This window comes from Anolis sagrei, chromosome 4 (assembly GCF_037176765.1).
Source record: "Anolis sagrei isolate rAnoSag1 chromosome 4, rAnoSag1.mat, whole genome shotgun sequence".
NCBI classification, from domain to species: domain Eukaryota; kingdom Metazoa; phylum Chordata; class Lepidosauria; order Squamata; family Dactyloidae; genus Anolis; species Anolis sagrei.
This window is the reverse complement of record NC_090024.1, coordinates 86,258,237-86,280,601: the sequence shown is the minus strand read 5'-3', so window position 1 is coordinate 86,280,601 and position 22,365 is coordinate 86,258,237. Positions and strand designations below refer to the sequence as shown.

General features: G+C 42.1%; 2 protein-coding genes across 4 annotated transcripts in view; one reads left to right on the top strand and one right to left on the bottom strand.

Moving 5' to 3' along the window:
• The window catches only part of LYRM4 (LYR motif containing 4), a 67,203-nt gene extending 59,367 nt beyond the window's left edge, over positions 1–7,836 (bottom strand). Inside the window, exons 1-2 of the mRNA XM_060774773.2 lie at positions 7,751–7,836; positions 167–287 (exon numbers count right to left, since the gene is read on the bottom strand). Of these exons, the coding sequence (XP_060630756.1) occupies positions 167–287; positions 7,751–7,836 (207 nt within the window). The remainder of the gene's footprint in view (positions 1–166; positions 288–7,750) is intronic.
• An 81-nt stretch (positions 7,837–7,917) lies between these two features.
• FARS2 (phenylalanyl-tRNA synthetase 2, mitochondrial) overlaps positions 7,918–22,365 on the top strand; it is a 290,051-nt gene continuing 275,603 nt past the window's right edge. Inside the window, exon 1 of one of the 3 annotated variants that reach the window (XM_060774769.2) lies at positions 7,918–8,008. The gene's annotated coding sequence lies outside the window, so the exon portion shown is untranslated. The remainder of the gene's footprint in view (positions 8,009–22,365) is intronic. The other 2 variants (XM_060774770.2, XM_060774771.2) reach the window with 2 other exon arrangements.

Below are 22,365 nucleotides of genomic sequence, written 5' to 3'. Positions count from 1 at the left end.
GCTGCTGGGGATTACAAGATGAATGGTGCTACCAGTTAGTCTAGCAACATCTGGAGTACTGCAGGTTTCCCATTCTTGATGCAAAATGGATGCCACAGACTGAAACAATGCAACTAGAAAACACATGTTTGCAATTTAATTAGACTGGAAATAAAACAATGCTTACTTGTCGGCGTATGATTTCCAGATTAGTTTTTGCTTTGTTTAGTAGTGCTTCAATTTCTGTTGAATCACTGATGTTTTTGTTTTCCCTGAAAGCATCTTTTATTCTTCTAATGGCATAGGTCCTAAACATATTTGTAAGGAAGGAAAAATAAAGTTCAGTTTTATGTTTTACAATCAAAATTTCAAAACAACTATAAAGATGTAGAGCTAATATTTTGAATAATATGGAATGGTAGTTTTCACATTTATTATAACAGCTAGCGTTTATATAATGCTTTATATTCTTACATAATTTGACATGAGATTATATTGTCATATAAATCGACAATACACTTTCTATTTATCACTCTTTTATCTAGCACATTAAAGTATAATTTTGCACACATGTGTACTATAAAGATCCATCAACTTATTAATCCAGCCGTTCTTATAAAACCAAGGTCAGTTAGCATAAAATTGTCACCCTCATATTTAAGGGGCACTATGTTGCATACAGAGTCTAACTTTGATAAAGTAAGCCATAGCCCTGTGTATTGAGGGTTCAGCACTTGTATGTGGAAGACATACTTAAGGATTATGTATTGTCTAAGGCTTTCATGGCTGGAATCACTAAGTTCTTGTGGGTTTTTTCGGGCTATATGGCCATGTTCTAGAGGCATTTCTCCTGACTTTTCGCCTGCATCTATGGCAAGCATCCTCATATACTTAGGGATATTTGCACAAAGCAGAGGAAGCTGAACTGGTTTGCAGACCTCCCATTTCTTCTAATGGCTTGCTGTGTGGATACTTATGGTAGATTGAGGGCACAAATCACCAACGAACATTTCAAAATCCCCTAGGCACAGCTATTACTTCATAAGTAGACTGGATCACTCCAGTGATGATTAAGGGCAGCTTCAGAAAACCATTTTCTAATCTCAGTCATAGCTGCACTTCATGTCTGCAAGGAGCCCTCATATACACATCTTTGATTCCCGACTCTTGCTCTCCTTTTCAATTTGCACTTCAACTGTTTCAACTTCCATTTTGGACTACACTTCACTCACCACCTGCTGCATCTAAGCACCAAAAACCAAGGCAAACCGACAAAAGCAATTCAAAACTTGAAGGGAGCAAGAGAACGGTTGCAACCAAATAATAAATGGTCTCATTAAATTGCAGACTCCAGCTTAGAAGAAATCTGCTGCTGATGGCAATAATAATGTTATTTGTGTTTCTGATTGAAACATGGATTCTGGTTAAACCATTTATGGCACTACATCAAATCTTTTCATTTTGCAGTTCAAACATGAATGTATGGACAGCCCAATAAAATGTCTCTCTAAATAGATTGGGCTGGAAGGTTCACTGAGTGTAACAACACACATTAGCCTGTTGAAGTTAAAATTCACCAGCATGTTGAAATTTCCAGCTCTATGCTACCAAGCCAGTTTCAGTCTGGTTGGAAAAACAGTGAAGAACAATTGCAAGTGCTAAAAAAATGATTATTTTGAGTCAAAGAGTTTGCCTTCAATGCTCACATTTTAAAAAGTAAGGCATCTTTCTGGTCTCAGCCATTCGGAGGCATTCTGTAAATCTATTGTGCTCAAAGTTAATAACATCACCTACTCCAGCAGAGTGTGTTCATGCAACATGGTTTACTGGATGTATTCTGAGATTAGGCGATTTTTAAATTTCCAGGACCTGCTTGGACTCAACTTTCATCATCCCTCACCAGTGACTATGCTGATGTTGGTGAGAGTTGCAGATCACCATCAGGAAGGACACACAGTTCTGTTGTACTTCTGTTGACTGCTTGCTTTGTTTATTATTATAGCTTTAGCCACTGTAGTTATGTTTTTTTTTCTCTTATGCCATCCTATACTTAAAAAACAAAAAGGAAAAAAAGGAAATTCCTAAAATAGGGGGGATGGGGGTTCCCTTTAGTTTAATGTAAAAAGTTCTGATGGAGTTATACTTGAAAATTAAAGAAATCTAGATCACAGACTACCATGCTACCAGAGATAGGCACTTTAATGAACTCTTCTTGTAAACCTCTGTTTAAAATACGTACAAGGGCTACACTCCAGTTTTTAAAATATAATCAAGAGTAGCTCTGTTGGCTGTATAGCAAAAGGCAACAATATACAAAATCCACAAAAGTGCAATACTGTTATCGGCAAAGCAACATGCAGGTTTTTGCAGGTTCACTGGACACTTCATCAGGCAAAGATATTTAAAATCATACAGGGGGGGAAGGTGGCAATGTTAGAGCCACATGGTTAAATTATGTCTCAGATGTCACTTGGTCACTGATTTAAGAAGGTAAAGAGGGATTTCTTTCTTGATGTGTGAGCTGGATCCCACCTGGGAAGTTTTATCTATGCCTAAGTACCACTTAAAAGTTTTTTCCCCCCAGGGGCAACACTACAGAGACACAGTACCTACTTCATAGTACCTGCCGATCCAGTTCCAATCACAATTCAAAGTGCTGGTTTTGACCTACAAAACCCTATACGGTTCCGGTCCAGCCTATCTGTCCGAACGTATCTCCCGCTATGTTCCGCCTCGGAGTTTAAGATCTTTTGGGGAGGCCCTGCTCTCAGCTCCACCTCTATCACAAGTGAGGTTGGTGGGGACGAGGAGCAGGGCCTTCTCGGTGGTGGCCCCTCACATGTGGAATTCACTCCCCGGGGAAATTAGGTCATCGACATCCCTCCTCTCTTTTAAGGAAATTAAAAACATGGATATGGGACCAGGCTTTTGGGTAATCTGGCAGATAGACAAAGGACAAGCGACGACTAGAAGTGATGGATTTGACAATGTGGAATGAATTTACGGACTCTGAGCTGACAAACGTTGAGCACTAGTTTGGTTTTCATTTATTATGATATATATAAGTGACTGTTTTAATTGTTTTTAATTACTGTTTATATATGTTTATTTTTATCTTATTGTTTGTGTCAGCATCGAATTGTGCCTTTTGTAAGCCGCCCTGAGTCCCCCCTCAGCGGTTGAGAAGGGCGGGGTAGAAGTGCGCGAAATAAATAATAAAATAAATAAATACTTCGGAAGGAAGTCAACCTAAAAGAGAGGTCATTGAAAATGTCCTTGTTTTGTGGAATATAACTTGAACCATAACTTCTTAACATACAATGAAGAGTTTAATTTAGCATGGGGCCTTCATCCTATTACTGGGTGTCAAATAGAAAATACCCAATGGATCAATTTCATGTAGTAGTCTGGGTGTTGGACTAAGATGCTGGGTTCGAGTACCTGCTCAGCCACAGAATCCCACTTGGTGACCTTGGGTAAATCGGACTCATTCAGCCACTGAGCGAGTCTGATTCGCCCAAAGGCAAATCCCCTTTAAGCAAATTGTACCAAGAAAACCCCACAATGGGGTCACCATAAGTTGGAAATGACTTGAAATAACACAGCAACAACAAATCAGCACCTTGTTACACTACGACATAGGCAGGGATGCTGCCAGATGAGGTTTTAACTATGCAGTGGCTTTGTTTGTTAATGGAATTTTACAGGCGATTCAGATGTCATCATCTTTGACATTCAGGTTGACAAGAAAGGTTACTCACGTCTTGCCTTATTCTTGGGAGTGTCATCATTCTGGAAATACTCCAGAACTCAAGGCTGGCTTGAGATATTTTATGGCCTGATGCAAAAAATAAAATGCACCCGATTCTGTTTTCCACACAAAAGTCTAATGAATGTGAATCCAATAAGAGCAATGAGGGTCTGTCCTGTAAACCAGCAAGCAAGTTTAAAGGCTATAGGTCCGAGTGCATATTTTTTTTGCTGTTTTGAGTGAACATCTGCTACCTGCTAATGATAGTGACAACCTTTCCAGCCAGGACTCAAGTGTATTAAGAGTCAGTTGCTGTTGTGAGACTTCAAGTTGTTTCCAATGTATAGTATCCCTAAGATTCTGGAAATATTATTATTATTATTATTATTATTGATGATGGCAGGTTACAACATAGCTCAAAACACATAATCGCCATAATTATTATATAATACCCACATATTAAAATGTATTTCTGCAATACATGTACTGAAATATACAGAAAAAAAGATTAATATATAGTGAACACAAGATGTGAGTTTAAAATGCATAGTATTAATAAAATAATCCTGATCTCATAGTGAGATTTGTTCAGATGAGGTTTGCCTTTGCCTCCCTCTGAGGCTGAGAGAGTATGACTTGCCCAAGGCTTCCAGTGTATTTCTTATGGCCAAATAGGGATTCCCTGGCTTCCAGAGTTGGGGCCCAACAGTCAAATCACACTGGCAATACATTATTATGTTATTTTTATCCCAGACATGCACCTCCAGTCTTTTCTGTCCTGCATTTCACAGTGCAAGTTTCTGAAACCATTTAGACTCTTTAGGATTGAATAGCATAGGTTGTTTGAAAGGGGTCATGCCTGGTTTCCCCTCCCCCTTTGAAGAGCAATTCCAGAAATGTAAAGACAAAAGAAAACAAAATTGTTGCTGCCTTTGCCTTCAAAAAGAATAACAAAAAAAGAAAAGAAAAAAAACCCTTTTGCTTCTCCAAATTTGGTCAAGCAGCAATTGCATCAATAACATCCCTATTTATTTGTCGCCAAACTAGTTGCATCCCTCTGCAGTTTTGTTTTACCAGAACTTTTTAAAAACTATTAATACTATTACCATTATGAAGGAAACACTCCCAAGGACGCAACATCAAAATACCTGGAAGTTATCCTGGACCGTGCTCTGACTTATAAGAAGCACTACTTGAATATCAAGCAAAAAGTGGGTGGTAGAAATAATATCATACGAAAGCTGACTGACACAACTTGGGGATCACAACCAGACACAGTGAAGACATCTGCCCTTGAGCTTTGCTATTCTGTTGCTGAATATGCATGTCCAGTGTAGAACACATTTCACAGTTAAAATAATGGATTTGGCCCTTAATGACACATACACATTATCACAGGATAATGTAATAATGTAATAATGTCATGCCCCACATCACTGGAAGAAGTATACTGTTAGCTGGTTTTGCACCACCTGACATCCACCAGGAAGTAGCAGCCAATAATGAAAGGGCCAAGGCAGAGACATCTCTGGCCCATTCTCTGTTCGGATATCAGCCAGCACATCAACGCCTTAAATCAAGAAATAGTTTTCTAAGATCTACAAAGATACTTGCAGGAATGCCTCCACAAATGATAATCCAAAAATGGCAGGCTAAAACCTGGAACCTCAATCTACGGCTGATACCAAATGAGAGACTCCCTCCTGGGCACAGAGAAGACTGGGCAACTTGGAAGGCACTGAACAGACAGCGTTCTGGCACTACGAGATGCAGAGCCTGACATTGCTAATATTAATAATAGTATTTTATTATCATCTATCATTGTGGTATTATTATAGCATTATTATCATTGTATTCATATTATTATGATAAATTATGGTGGTGTCATATTCATCATGGTGGTATTATCACTATGTCATACAATTTGAAAAAGATTCTGTTCCTGGTTTGAAAGTACAATTTCCTGTTAAATTTTGCAATATTTACTTTGAAAGTTGTTATATTTCAGAAACATCATTTTTGTAGCTGCCACAAACTGCTGAATTGGTTGAGACTCAATCAGGTTGCTATAAGGAATTTATTGGTTTGAATCTGTTTTAATCTTTACTTTGTATGTTCTTATTGTATTGTTAGCTGCTTTGAGTCTTGCCTTGGTGTGGGAGAAAAGCGGGGTAAAAATTGACTCCAATAAATAAATATTGTGATTCATAATGCCATATACTATGTAATAGTGTATAATAATACCACCATGATAATAACAATAACACCATAATAATAACACCATAAACAATAATATTGTGTTACATAGTGTATGGTGTTATTATTATTAATCTTGGTGATATAATTATTAATTATGGTGTTATTCTTGTTATTAACCATGGTGTTATTATTCATTATGGTGTTACTATTATTAATTATGGTATTACTGCTATTAATCATTGTGGTATTATACATTCTGGTGTTATTATTACTAGTGATCACAGTGGTATGAATAATAATATCATACACTATGTAACACAATTTAATATTAATATTAATTCTGGTGGTGTTATTATTAATGATGGCAGCAGTATTATTAGTTATTGTGTTATTATTGATCATGGTGGTATGAATAATAATAATAATAATAATAATACCATACACTATGTAAGATGATTTTCATATCATGGTGGTGTTATTATTAGTTATGGTGCTATTCTTATTATTGTTATTATTGATCATGGTGGCATGAATAATACCATACATTATGTAACACGATTTTAATATTACAGTGGTATTATTATTAATGTTATTATTGTTATCATAAATAATAATAATAATAATAATACCATACACTATGTGGCACAATTTTAATATTATGGTGGTATTATTATTAAAGATGGGGTGTGGTGCTCATCTCCATTTCTAAGCCGAAGAGCCGGCATTGTCATGGTCATGTGGCTGGCATGACTGCATGGAGTACCATTACCTCCCTGCCGGAGCGGTATCTTTTTTTTTTGTTGTGTCAGGAGCGACTTGAGAAACTGCAAGTCGCTTCTGGTGTGAGAGAATTGGCTGTTTGCAAGGACATTGCCCAGGGGACGCCCGGATGATTTGATGTTTTTATCATCCTTGTGGGAGGCTTCTCTCATGTCCCTGCATGAGAAGCTGGAGCTGATAGAGGGAGCTCATCCGCCTATCCCCGGATTCAAACCTGCGACCTGTCGGTCTTCAGTCCTGTCGGCACAGGGGTTTAACCCACTGCACCACCGGGGGCTCCTTGCGGTACCTATTGATCTACTCACATTTGCATGTTTTTGAACTGCTAGATTGGCAGAAGCTAGGGCTGACCAAGGAAGCTCACGCCATTCTGAGACCTTTCGGTCAACAAGCTCAGCAGCTCAGCGCTTTAACCCACTGTGCCACTACTTATCATAGTGGTATGAATAATAATAATAATACCATATACTATATGACACAATTTTAATAATATAGAGGTATTATTATTAATTATGGTGTTACTGTTAATAATCATGGTGTTATTATTAATTATGGTATTACTGCTATTAAGCATGGCGGTGTTATTAATTATTGTGCTATTATTACTACTTAACATAGTGGTATGAATAATGATAGCATGAACTATGTAACACGATTTTAATGTTGTTATTATTATTGATCATGGTCGTATTATTGTGTTGTTATTATTGATCATGGTAGTATTATTATTAATTATATTGTTGTTATTATTGATCATGGTGGTATTAGTTAATAATAATTACAAGGACACCACCATGAAGAAGACACTTCCAGGTGAAGGGTCCTTAGCTCATAACAATAATAAAAATAATAATAATAACTGTATTAGCTCTTGAAGTTTTCCCACCCCGATCAGTGGATTTCTGAGGATAACATGAGGCTAGGAAGCATACTTTCTACATTCACTGGTGCCTATAAGGGATGAAGGAAACCCTGTGGACAGGGAGGCCTTTCTGGGCGTGGGGACGGGGCCGAGGCCTCTCCTCCTCCTCCTCGTCCTACCTGTACCCGTAGGCGGCGAAGGCCTGGCTCTCCCGCAGGAGGGCCCGGTAGAGGCGCAGCGCCTGAGCCCGCCGGGCTGCGGCCATGTTGTCAACACACGCGGAGGCCGCCTCCAGGCCCCGGCGCTCTTCTTAGGCCCTCCCTCCTTCCTTCCCTGCCTTTCCTTCCTTCCTCGAAGGCCGGTCCCGGAAGAGGAGGGCCCGGCGCTGGAAAGCAGCCGGCCGAGTCCCGCGTGGAGGCCGTGGGAGGAAGAGGAAGGTGAGTGGGAGGCGGGCGCGCGAGCCACTGGGCCTCCCTCCTCGCTATGCACTCTGGTGCAAGCCTGTAGCCAAGGGGCGGGTGAGGGGTGCAAACCAACCCCGAAAAGTTGCAAGTCAACCCAATCTATATAAATAAAAATGTAATGCTTGTTTGTGGGATTAACAGAACTCAAGAACCACTGGACGAATTGACACCAAATTTGGACACAAGACACCTAACAACCCAATGTATGGCCTTCACTCGAAAAAATTGATTTTGTCATTTGGGAGTTGTAGTTGCTGGGATTTATAGTTCACCTACAATCAAAGAGCATTCTGAACCCCACCAATGATGGAATTGGGCCAAACTTAGTACACAGGGCTCCCATGACCAACAGAAAAGACTAGAAGGGTTTGGTGGGCATTGACCTTGAGTTTGGGAGTTGCAGTTCACTTACATCCAGAGACACTGTGGACTCAAACAATGATGGAGTTGGACCAAACTTGGCACAAACCTATATAGATTTGTCAACTCCATCATTGTTTGTGTCCACAGTGGTCTCTGGATGTAAGTGAACTGCAACTCCCAAACTCAAGGTCAATGCCCACCAAACCCTTCTAGACATGGCATACAGGACTTCCATGACCAACAGAAATATATATATATATATATATATATATATATATATATATAGATTTGTGCCATATATATATATATAAATGCTCTGTGCATAATGAGTACCTTAAAAACAAAAGAGCCAATGAACAAAATCACACCAAATTTGGCTACAAAACATCTCACAACACAAGGAGTGACCATCACTCAAAAAATTATGATTTTGTCATTTGGGAGTTGTAGTTGCTGAGATTTATAGTTCACCTACAATCAAAGAGCATTCTGAATTCCACCAATGATGGAATTCATCCAAACATGGCATACAGGACTTCCATGACCAACAGAACACACTGGAAGGGTTTGGTGGGCATTGACCTTGAGTTTGGGAGTTGTAGTTCACCTACATCCAGAGAGCACTGTGGACTCAAACAATGATGGACCAAACTTGACACTAATATTCCATATGACCAAATATGAACACAGATGGAGTTTAAGGGAAATAGACCTTGACATTTGGTAGTTGTAGTTGCTGGGAATTATAGTTCACCTACAATCACAGAGCATTCTGAACTCCACCAATGATGGAATTGAACCAAAGGTGACACACAGGACTCCCATGACCAACAGAAAAGACTAGAAGGGTTTGGCAGTCATTGACCTTGTAGGAGTTGTAGTTCACCTACATCCAGAGACCACTGTGGACTCAAACAATGATGGATCCGGACCAAACTTGGCACAAATATGCCATATGCTCAAATATGTACACAGGTGGAGTTTGGGGGGGGGGGGGATAGACCTTGACATTTGGTAGTTGTAGTTACTGGGATTTATAGTTCACCTACAATCAAAGAGCATTCTGAATTCCACCAATGATGGAATTCATCCAAACATGGCATACAGGACTTCCATGACCAACAGAACACACTGGAAGGGTTTGGTGGGCATTGACCTTGAGTTTTGGAGTTGTAGTTCACCTACATCCAGAGACCACTGTGGACTCAAACAATGATGAATCTGGACCAAACTTGACACAAATACTCCATATGCCCAAATATGAACACAGGTGGAGTTTGGGGGGAATAGACCTTGGCATTTGGTAGTTGTAGTTACTGGGATTTATAGTTCACCTACAAACAAAGAGCATTCTGAACCCCACAAACAACAGAATTGGGACACATTTTCCACGCTGAACCCCATCACCAACAGAAAATACTTGAGGCCATCTAGTCCAACTCTCTTCACCAGGGCAAGAAAATCTAATCAAAGCCCTCCTGACAAAGAGCCATCCAGCCATAGATATATATAGATAGATATGATTCACACACACACACAGATGTAATATCATAGATTTTAAAGGGACCCCTAAAGAAGGACAATAATATATTGCATTTTCCAGAGTAGGCAAACCGGACACTTTCCACATCAACACTGACAAAGAGACAACAAGAAATACTGTTTACCCACAAGCATAAAGAAATTACATAGATTACATCTTTGATGACCCCTCTGACACACCCTCACGACCCCCCCCCGAGGGGTCCCAACCCCCAGGTTGAGAAACCCTGCCGTAGCCAAAGGGGCGGTTTAGGGGTTCAAACCAACCCCAAAATGTTGCAGGTCAACCCAATCCCAAATATATGAGAAGCAAAAATTAGAGTCCCTCCAGAACTACAAGCACTACCTCCACCCAATTTTGATTAGTCGCACTGTCATTACCCACCTTTCTACCCATTTAATAATAATAATAATAATAATAAACTTTATTTATACCCCACCACCATCTCCCCAAATTGGTGACATAGTGAAAGCGACCGAGTTGGTTTAGTAAAGGTAAAGGTTTCCCCTTGACACTAGTCGAATCCGACTCTGGGGAGTAGTGCTCATTTCCATTTCTAAGCTGAAGAGCCGGCATTGTCTATAGACACCTCCAAGGTAATGTGGCCAGCATGATTGCATCCAGCACCATTACCTTCCCGCAGAAGCGGTACCTATTGATCTACTCACTTTTGCATGTTTTCAAACTGCTAGGTTGGCAGAAGCTGGGGCTAACAGCGGGAGCTCAGCCCGCTCCCCGGATTCGAACCACAAACCTTTTAGTCAGCAGGGTCAGCAGCTTAGTAGTTTAACTGAGGTGTCTACTACTGCTTCATCTAATCCAGTGGTTCTCAACCTGTGGGTCCCCAGGTGTTTTGGCCTACAACTCCCAGAAATCCCGGCCAGTTTGCCAGCTGTCGGAATTTCTGGGAGTTGAAAGTCAAAACATCTGGGGACCCACAGGTTGAGAACCACTTATCCAAGCCCTGCCGAATAATAATAATAATAATAACAACAACAACAACAACAAGAAGAAGACAGAGTTTTGGAGCACAATACTCCTGACCTCCCAATTGTGTTAAAAAACAAAGTATGGATCTTCGATTTTTGGACAGGACATGAAAGTAACTTCCCTCTAGGAAAGTTACCTCTAGAAAAATCTAAAAAAACCTTTTGTCTAACGTTTGGCTGAAATTCTGAATTATCAAATGTAACTACGAAGATGGAGTTCTGCCATTGTAGCATTCCAGGTAAATAATAATAATAATATTCCCTCAGTTCTTGTGGGTTTTTTCGGGCTATATGGCCATGTTCTAGAAGCATTTCTCCTGACGTTTCGCCTGCATCTATGGCAAGCTTCCTCAGAGGTGAGGTCTGCTGGAGCTGGGAAAAAAGGGGGTTTATATATCTCTGGAATGACCAGGGTGAGACAAAAGGCTTTTGTAAGTTGGGCTGGGTGTGGATCTTTCAACTGACCACCTTGATTAGCATACAATGGGCTGACTGTGCCTGGAGCAAACTCTTCTTGAAAGGTGATTAGATGTCCCTGCCTGTTTTTCTCTCTGCTGTTTTTGCTGTTGCAATTTTATAATTTTTTAATACTGGTAGCCAGATTTTGTTCATGTTCATGGTTTCTTCCTTTCTGTTGAAATTGTCCACATGTTTGTGGATTTCAATGGCTTCTCTGTGTAGTCTGACATGGTGGTTGTGAGAGTGGTCCAGCATTTCTGTGTTCTCAAATAAAATGCTGTGTCCAGGCTGGTTCATCAGGTGCTCTGCTATGGCTGATTTCTCTGGTTGGAGTAGTCTGCAGTGCCTTTCATGTTCCTGGATTCTTGTTTGGGCAATGCTGCGTTTGGTGGTCCCTATGTAGACTTGTCCACAGCTGCATGGTATACGGTAGACTCCTGCAGAGGTGAGAGGATCCCTCTTGTCCTTTGCTGAACGTAGCATTTGTTGGATTTTCTTGGTGGGTTTGTAGATTGTTTGTATGTTGTGTTTCCTCATCAGCTTCCCTATGCAGTCAGTGGTTCCCTTGATGTATGGCAGGAACATTTTTCCTCTGGGTGGATCTTCATCTTTACTCTTGTGGCTTGTTCTTGGTCTTGCAGCTCTAATAATAATAATAATAATAATAATAATAATAATAATAATAATAATAGCACAGTTGCTCAGATGATTCGTTGGAACTTGTGCCACAAATACCATCTGCCTGCGAGAAAGAACTGGTGGGATCACAAGCTGGAAAAAGTTACAGAAAATGAACACGTCAAACTCCTCTGGGACTTCCAAATTCAGACAGACAGAGTTTTGGAGCACAATATTATTTACTTTGCTTATATACCGCTGTATCTCAAGCCCGAAGGCGACTCACGGCGGTTCACAAACAGTAAAAACAGTAGAAACAGCAGTGGTTCCATACAACATATAACAATTGACTTAACACATTATCCATAAATTACCAATAAGCAATTACAATGCACAATTATTACAAAAAACAACCGTACCCAATCTTCTCATCATCCAAGCGTAGTCCAGGTTCGTCGTCCATTGTTCCATTCCTATGTTCCATTACCAGATTGCACTAAATTACTCAAACGCCTGCACAAACATCCAGGTCTTCACCTTTTTGCGGAATACCATTAGAGATGGTGCTAGTCTAATGTCCGTAGGAAGGGCGTTCCACAGCCGAGGAGCCACCACCGAGAAGGCCCTATCTCTCGTCCCCGCCAGCCGAGCTTGAGAAGCAGGTGGGATCGAGAGCAGGGTCTCCCCGGAAGATCTCAAACTCCTCGTGGGTTCATAGGCAGAGATGCGGTCAGATAGGTAGCTAGGGCCGGAACCGTTTAGGGCTTTAAAGGCCAACGCCAGCACTTTGAATTCAGCCCGGTAGCAGATTGGTAGCCAGTGGAGTTGGCGCAACAGGGGGGTTGTATGCTCCCTGTGCTCCGCTCCTGTTAAAATCATGGCTGCCGAGCGTTGGACTAGTTGGAGCTTCCGAGCTGTCTTCAAAGGCAACCCCATGTAGAGAGCGTTGCAGTAGTCTAAACGGGATGTAACCAGAGCGTGGACTACCGTGGCCAAGTCAGACTTCCCAAGGTATTGGCGCAGCTGGCGCACAAGCTTTAGCTGTGCAAATGCTCCCCTGGTCACCGCTGAAACCTGGGGTTCCAGGCTCAGCGATGAGTCCAGGGTCACACCCAAGCTGCGAACCTGCATCTTCAGGGGGAGTGCGGCCCCATCCAACACAGGCTGTAACCCTATGCCCTGTTCGGCCTTGCGACTGACCAGGAGTACCTCTGTCTTGTCTGGATTCAATTTCAATTTGTTCGCCCTCATCCAGACCGTCACAGCGGCCAGGCACCGGTTCAGGACCTGGACAGCCTCCTTAGTAGCAGGTGGAAAGGAGTGACAGAGTTGGACATCATCCGCGTACAGATGACACCGTACCCCGAAACTCCGGATGATCTCCCCCAGCGGCTTCATGTAGATGTTAAACAACATGGGAGACAATATTGAGCCCTGAGGAACCCCACAAGACAATGGTTGTGGGGTTGAACAGGTGTCCCCCAACAACACCTTCTGAGATCGACCCTCCAGGAATGACCGGAGCCACTGCAAAACAGTACCTCCAAGACCCATCCCTGCGAGGCGTCCCAGAAGGATACCGTGGTCGACGGTATCGAAGGCCGCTGAGAGGTCAAGCAGCACCAACAGGGACACACTCCCCCTGTCGAGCTCCCGGCGCAGATCATCCACTAAGGCGACCAAGGCTGTCTCGGTACCATGTCCCGGCCTAAAGCCAGACTGTGCGGGGTCTAGATAATTCGTGTCTACCAAGAATACCTGGAGTTGTGAGGCCACCATACGTTCCAAGACTTTGCCCAAGAAGGGGAGATTGGAAACTGGCCGATAGTTGTCGAATTTGGTGGGGTCCAGTGATGGTTTCTTCAACAGTGGTTTTATTATAGCTTGTTTTAAGCTCGCTGGAATCTTGCCTTCCCGAAGGGAAGCATTAACCACCACCTTAACCCACTCAGCCAATCCCCCTCTGGCCTCCTTTAGAAGCCAGGATGGGCAGGGGTCCAGGATGCATGTGGTTGGCCTCATTCCTCCAAGTATCTTGTCCACATCCTCGGGTTTCACCAATTGAAATGAATCCATCAAAACTGGACAAGCAGGTGCTCGTGTTACATCCTCAGAGACTGCCATTAACATGGTATCCAGACCAGAACGGATCAAAGCGACTTTGTCTGTAAAGAACTGAGCAAAAGCTTCACAGCGAGAAGTCGAATCGTCAGGGTTCCCACCTTGAGTGGTGGGATTTAAAAGGCCTCTGACAATTCGGAACAGCTCAGCCGGACGGTTCTTTGCAGACGCAATAGTGGCCGCAAAGAAGGCCTTCTTTGCGGCTTTTATTGCCGCGGCATATGCCCTTAAAAAGGACACAAACTGTGTTCGATTTGGCTCACTCGGATCTGAACGCCACACACTCTCTAGTTCCCTCTTCCTTCACTTCATCGCTGCCAGCTCCTCGGTGAACCAGGGAGCTGGTTTAGCTCGGCTACTTGAGAGGGGACGTTCCGGAGCGATCGTGTCAATACTCCTGACCTCACAATCGTGTTAAAAAACAAAGTATGGATCGTCGATGTTGCAATCCCAGGTGACAGCAGGATTGAAGAGAAACAACTGGAAGAAGCTGACACCATATGAGGATTTAAAGATCGAACTGCAAAGACTCTGGCACAAGCCAGTAAAGGTGGTCCCAGTGGTGATCGGCACACTGGGTGCAGTGCCTGAAGACTTTGGCCTGCACTTAAACACAATCGGTGCTGACAAAATTACCATCTGCCAGCTGCAGAAGGCCATCTTACTGGGATCTGCATGCATTATTCACTGATACATCACACAGTCCTAGACACTTGGGAAGTGTCCAACGTGTGATCCAATACAACAGTCAGCAGAGTGTCTGATGTGGACTCATCTTGTTGTGTTTCAAATAATAATAATAACTTTATTTTTATACCCCGCCAACCATCTCCCCAAGGGGGCTCGGGGCGGCTTACAAGGACAAGCCCAAATATTACGATTAAAACACAGCAATCAAACATTACAATTAAAACATCAGATAAAAACAAGAAACCATGGAACAGGAGCAAAGAGAAGAAGCTGTGTCATTGGACTCTATATTTATTTATTTCATGTCCAAAGCATTGCATAAATAGATAAGTTTTGGAGTGCAAGCAACTAAATAGATTTAGACCAAAGATGGGCAACAACAACTGTATTGTCTGTAGTTTTAAACAGTTCTTCCTCTGTACATGAGGCAAAAGCATTGCATAAATAGGTAAGTTTGGGAGTACAAGCAGCTAAATAGATTTAGACCAAAGATAGGCAACAGCAACTGCATTGTCTGTAGCTTTAAACCAGGGGTCCTCAAACTAAGGCCCGAGGGCTGGATACGGCCCTCCAAGGTTATTTATCTGGCCCTCACTCAAGGTCAGCCTAAGTCTGAAATGACTTGAAAGCACCCAACAACAACAACAACAACAACAACAACAACAACAACTCTATCCCATCACCCAAAAGCAGGCCCACACTTCCCATTGAAATACTAATAAGGTTATATTTGTTAAAATTGTATTGTTTGTAAGTGTTTTTTGCACTACAAATAAGATATGTGTAATGTGCATGGGAATTCATTCATGCTTTTTTCAAATTATAATCTGGCCCTCCAACAGTTTGAGGGACTGTGGCCTGGCCATCTGTTTAAAAAGTTTGAGGACCCTGCTTTAAACAGTTCAGGGCATTGTGGGTCAAGCATACAGATGCTGAGTTGTTTGTTCTGCTCCACAGCTGCACAAAGTGGAGGATTCTTTTAGGTCAGTGGTTCTCAACCTGTGGGTCCCCAACTCCCCAAAATCCTAACAACTGGTAACTTGGCTGGGATTTCTGGGAGTTGTAGGCCAAAATACCTGGGGACCCACATGTTGAGAACCACTGTGGTAGTGCCAATTTGCCAAGCTGTCTTTTGAGCTGCCCACTCCACTTTAGAGTCTCTTCAGGGACTTCCAAGTTGCTCAGTTGCCCCTGGAGGAAGACCCTTGTGGGGAGCCATTCTGTTAGAATTTCCTGGTTTAGTTGCCCAGAGAGATGCTCTTGCTGTTACTGGAGGAACATGTAGATGAGTAGTGGTTCTCATGCAGCTTTCCCTTGATTTGAATCTACTGGGAGGAGGCTGATAGCTATACAGTGGGTGGCTTTCACAGTGTTCAACCTTATTTCTCATGCAATTGGCAGAAACTTCCTGTTGTACATCAGAGGGCGGACGGCAGTGCCAGCTAGCTTATAGAACAGCGTTTCTCAGCCTGGGGGTCAGGTTGTGAAGGGATGTCAGCTGGGAGTCGCCAAAGACCATCAGAAAACATCGTATTTTCTGTTGGTCATGCGGGTTCTGTGTTTAGCCCAATTCTGTTGCTGGTGGGGTTCAGAATGTTCTTTGATGTTTGGTGAACTATAAACCCGAGCAACCACAACCCCCAAATGTCAAGTCTATTTTCCTCAAACTCCACCAGTGTTCACATTTGGGCATTATGAGTATTCGTGCCAAGTTTGGTCCAGATCCGTTATTTTTTGAGTCCATAGTGCTCTCTGGATGTAGGTGAACTACATCTCCAACTACATTTGCATAATGATGGTAATTTCTGGGCCTTGTTGAGATCTCATGCCAGATCAGGAGACACTTGCCTGAAAAGTCAATGGGGATGGGGGTGGGATTTTAACCACTCCCACATTTTTTCTTGCTACGGGCCTGATCTGATATCCCTTTAATTGCCCTGGCTCAATGCTAGAGAATTCCAGGAGATACAGTTTGGCCTTTTTGGCAGAGAAGGCTGAAGAAGACCTTGCGAAGCTGTGTCTTATAGAATCATAGCATTACAAAGATCACAGAGTTGGAAGAGACCACATGGACCATCTAGTCTAACCCCCTGCCATGCAGGAAAGCACAATCAAAGTATCCCTTACAGATGGCCATCCAGCCTCTGCTTAAAAGTTTCAAAGGAAGAGTTTCCATCCCATTCCAAGGCAGAGAGTTCCACTGTTTAACAGTTCCTATGGTCAGGAAGTTCTTCCTAATGTTCAGGTAGAATCTCATTTCCTGTAATTTGAACCCATTTCTCCGAGTCCTGGGGCCCTTCCACACAGCCCTACATCCCAGAATATCAAGGCAGAAAATCCCACAATATCTGCCTTAAACCGCGTTATCTGAGTCGATACTGTCATATATTCCAGTTTAAAGCAGAAAATGAGGGATCTTATTCAGCTGTGTGGAAGGGGCTATAGGACTCTTATCTAGTTGGGCTATACATATATTTGTCACAGATTGGGAACCCAGGTGTCCTAGGTCCCTTCTACACTGCCATATAATCCAGAATATCAAGGCAAATAATCCACATTATTTGCTTTGAATGGGATTATTTGAGTCTACACTGCCATATTATCCAGTTCAAAGTGGATAATCTGAATTTTATACAGATGTGTAGAAGAGGCTGTAGGATGGATCTACACTGCCTTATATCCCAGGATTCAATCCCAGATCATCTACTTTGAACTAGATTATATCAATCTACACTGCCAGATAATCATGGATAGGCAGATAGTCTGGATCAGATCCTGGGATATAAGGCAGTGTAGATCCAGCCTTAGATGGTGATTAGAAAGACCTCTAAACAGATACAGATTAGCTGGCAAACTACAAAACCCAGTCCTTTTCCAATGCTGCATATTATGTTTTCCAAAGCTTTGCCTCATTTCTCACATTCACATTTTACGTTTTGTGCAGCTTTGAACTTTCACATCTGAATCTGTAGTTGAACATCCTTCTGGCCTGAGACTGGTTGTATCTTTGCTCTTTCCTAGTAGTTGGTTCAATACCATCACCTTCTGGGAGTCTCATTTCAAGTTATCTCATTGTCCTACTTTATTTTTCAAGTGAAAGATAGTCAGGAGTGGTTTTACCAGAGCTTTTGACATAGGACAAACACTTTTTGTGTTAAATAAAATGCCCCTGCTATTGTCTCTAAGGCTCCTTCTACACTGCCATTTAAAATTCAGATTATTTGCTTTGAACTGGATTATATGGCAGTGTAGACTCATATAATCCAGTTCAAACAGATAATATGGATTATCTGCTTTGATAATCTGGATTATATGGCAGTGTAGATCCAGCCTGAGAACCGTTTTTTCCAGTGTCACTCCCCACTAGAATTATTTGTTTGCCAAATAGTTCTAGCTCCTCAGCATAAGGTAGTCTGATATAGGAGACCATATCCATAGCAGTGCACTTATTCATTTTATTTTATTTTTTAAAAATACTACAATGTAGATGTTATTTCTGTAACTTTTCATCTAAACATTTTTTTGAGTTTTTATAGCAAATATAGCATATGTTTAAAAAACACAGAGGTCTTTAATGGAAGATATGAGTTGATGCTCACAGAGTAGCATTCTTCTTGTCATCTTGGAGCTCCAAGCAAAAATGATTATGCCTGAATTTCATCAAGGGAGTCCTCTGAAACCATTATGTCCAAATTGTGTTAAATGTTATTTTTTATCAACACATTTAAAATGTGTTAACAGAACAATAAAGCAATGCTGCTGTAATTTCTGTTTAAAAAAGATTTATCTCAGTACCTGTCTTCCCCTTCTGGAATTGCTCAAAAATAATGACTAGATATTTATGCCGTATTATTATGTTAATGTTTTCCCCGTTGCATATTTCTCTTTTTCCTCAGTGTAACCACCATCCCCTTTACAGGTATATTGTGTTTACAAACAGTTTTTTAGAGGCTGGTACATTTCTAAGGACACTTTGTTAACTTGGGTATATATTCATGTTCTCAGTTTGAATTCTTATTTATTTATTTATTTATTTACTATTCTTATATACCGCTGTATCTCAAGCCCAAGGGCGACTCACAGCGGTTTCCAGAAAGCAAACAACAGAGACAATAAAAACAGCAATAATCAATATATCATAACAGTTAACTACACAATTCCATTTCTAGCAATAAACAACATCAATACACAATTATCACAAAAATCCACCCCGGATCGCCTCATCATCCAAAACGTGATCCAAATTCGTCGTCCATTGTTCCTTTCCTATGTTCAATTACCAGAGATTGCACTGAATTACTCAAAAGCCTGCACAAACATCCAGGTCTTCAACTTTCTACGGAATGTCATGAGAGATGGTGCCAGCCTAACATCTACGGGAAGGGCGTTCCACAGCCGAGGAGCCACCACCGAGAAGGCCCTATCTCTCGTCCCCGCCAACCGCGCTTGAGAGGCCGGCGGGACCGAGAGCAGGGCCTCCCCGGAAGATCTCAAAGTTCGGGTGGGTTCATAGGCCGAGATGAGGTCAGATAGGTAACTTGGGCCGGAACCGTTTAGGGCTTTATAGGCCAGTACCAACACCTTGAATTGGGCCCGGTAGCAAATCGGCAGCCAGTGGAGCTGGTGCAACAGGGGGGTTGTGTGCTCCCTGCGCTCCGCTCCCATTAGAATCATGGCTGCCGCGCGTTGGACTAGTTGCAGCTTCCGGGCCGTCTTCAGGGGCAGCCCCACGTAGAGAGCGTTGCAGTAGTCTAGGCGGGATGTGACAAGAGCGTGTACCACCGTGGCCAAGTCAGACTTCCCAAGATACGGGCGCAGCTGGCGCACGAGCCTGAGCTGTGCAAATGCTCCCCTGGTCACCGCCGAGACCTGGGGCTCCAGGCTCAGCGGCGAATCCAGGGTCACACCCAAGCTGCGAACCTGTGTCTTCAGAAGGAGTGCGACCCCATCCAACACGGGCTGTAACCCTATACCCTGTTCGGCCTTGCGACTGACCAGGAGTACCTCTGTCTTGTCTGGATTCAACTTCAATTGTGAGGCATTGAGGCATTCTGAGGAATTCTGAGGCATTGAGACAATACAAATATAGACTTCTATCTTGTTCTATGATCTTTTAGTATAGCTATGCTTTAGAAACTATGATATCTAGATTGCTGAAAGTTTTTTGGGCTGTATGGCCATGTTCCAGAAACATTCTCTCATGACATTTCACCCACATCTAAGGCGGGCATCCTCAGAGTTTGTAAGATCTGTTGGAAACTAGGCAAGTGGAGTTTATATATCCAGGGTGGGTGAAAGAACCCTTATCTGTTGGAGGTAGGTGGGAATGTTTCATTTGGCCACCTTGATTAGCATTTAATGGCTTCGCAGTTTTATAACTTCCACAGATATATAAACCTGTCATATATCATGTCCCAAAGTTGATGGTGGTTGGTGGTGGCAAACCTAGCAGTTGGTGATGGAAGGGTTAATGTAAGTTTTAGTTCTAAAGGAGTGAGTAATCTGTAAGTAAGGGTTCATGGGTGAATGCAATTAAGGGTGGAGGTATGCAAGAGATAGGTTGCAGCTGGGTGTTTCTGGATATATTGAGCTAGCTTTGGGACTGATCTTTGGGAGAAAAGTATTTGTTTTATTTTGGTGGTAGATGCTGCTGGTTTTTCCCCAAGGTTTGTGGATTTTTGGTATCTTGACTTGTCTCCTGTACTCTTGGGATCTTGAATTTCTGGACTGGCTTTTGATTACTGTATAGACCCTCGATCCCTGGACTTCGCTCATTGAACTCTTGGCGTTTGACCACTGGACTGGACCTTTTGACTATGGTGTTATTCTGAACCTGCAACAGTGTTTGCCGTCAGTTTTTGTTTTATATTCCGTGGCTGAGTGCTATCTTTATGTTTTGGACTATTGAAACAGCCAGAAAGTAAGTACTGTTTTAATTAAATTCTTTAACACAAACTGGGAGTTTGTTTGGTTCATCTCTGCTGGAATAACGGCAGAGCCCTGGCATTGTGACAAAACCCCATTTTCCCAGTTTCCAACAGACCTCTGAGGATGCTTTCTATAGATGCAGGCAAAATGTCAGGAGAGAATGCTTCTGGAACATGGCCATACAGCCCGAAAAGGTTACAGCAGCCCAGTGATTCCAGCCATGAAAACCTTCAACAACCCAAGTATGATATCATTTATCTCTGGGCCCTTCCATACAGCCATATAACCCAGAATATCAAGGCAGAAAATCCCACAATTTCTGCTTTGAACTGGGCTATCTGAATCCACACTGCCATATATTCCAGTTCACAGCAGAAAATGTACGATTTTATTCAGCTGTGTGGAAAGGGACTCTGTGTGTGTCCTTGTCCTTGTGATAATCTTATTTTATATGCTAGCTTTTCAATGAGAGCTGGATTCCATACATTCGTCTTCCACAAAGATTAAGATGATGCTGTGCTGTATTTTCATTTGCAGTAGGTATTGTGGCAATATAGATAATGAAACTTTTATGCTTGAAGGTTTTTCTTCCTGTGTACTAGATTTAGTACTATTACCTCCAGATAAAGTTCCAGATCTTCACGTCAGCAATTTATAAGTCTGGTTTCATGAGTTAGGAGAGCTCACAGACAGATAATTCCAAATATCTCATGAAACTACAAATCCTGGGATTCCATAGGATGTAGCCGTAGCGGTTAGAATGGTAGTGAAGCACCATAATTTTATAGTGTGAGCCAGACCTCTGTTTCTGTTTGTCTCTTGTTCTGTTTGACAGAAATCTGGTTGGGTTTTTTCGCCTTTCGTTTTACGAAACTTTGGGATAAATGAGCAATTTGAAAAGGATGTAAAAACATAACCATCTGGTATACTTAATAATAGTCTAGAACTGTAGTCACATACTAATGATTTTTAACATAATACCTGCAGAGATCATGGGACTGTGTGGAAGGGAGCAGCTGTTGCATTCTCCAGGGCATGTTTGTAATATTGGCTTATGCTGCTTGAATTATTTTTTTGCTATGCGTCCTTTTATTTTTATGCCATAGCACCCAACTCTCAGGGAGATAAAGTGTAGGCATGTGTTCTTCTGGTACTCAGCTTTTGACAGTAATATTTTTATGTGGTCTTGAGTTATTGTTGATATTCATGGTATCATAATTAGTGTCCCCCTCCCCACATGGTGAGGCATCAGCACTCTTGGGTGGAGGAAGCTAAAGACCTTTTGAAACGACACCTCCCATGGTTCCATAGCACTGAGCCATGACTGTTGAAGTGGTGTTCAACTGCATTAATACCCCAGTATAGATGCTGGGGTATTAATCTAGAAAAATGTTGGGTATAATAAAGGGATGGGATGGATAGATCTGTTTCCATCTCCATGCTACTATAGCTGCACCACTTTGAATCTCATAAATAAAAGGATGGATGGAAAGATTTGGCTCAATGCAACTGTAGCTAAACGCCATGACTATCCAGAGTAGATCTTCCAACTTTGTGCTATTGTAGCTGAACCACTTCAAGACCTGGGGGGTAGCTATGCGGGCCACAAATGGCAATGT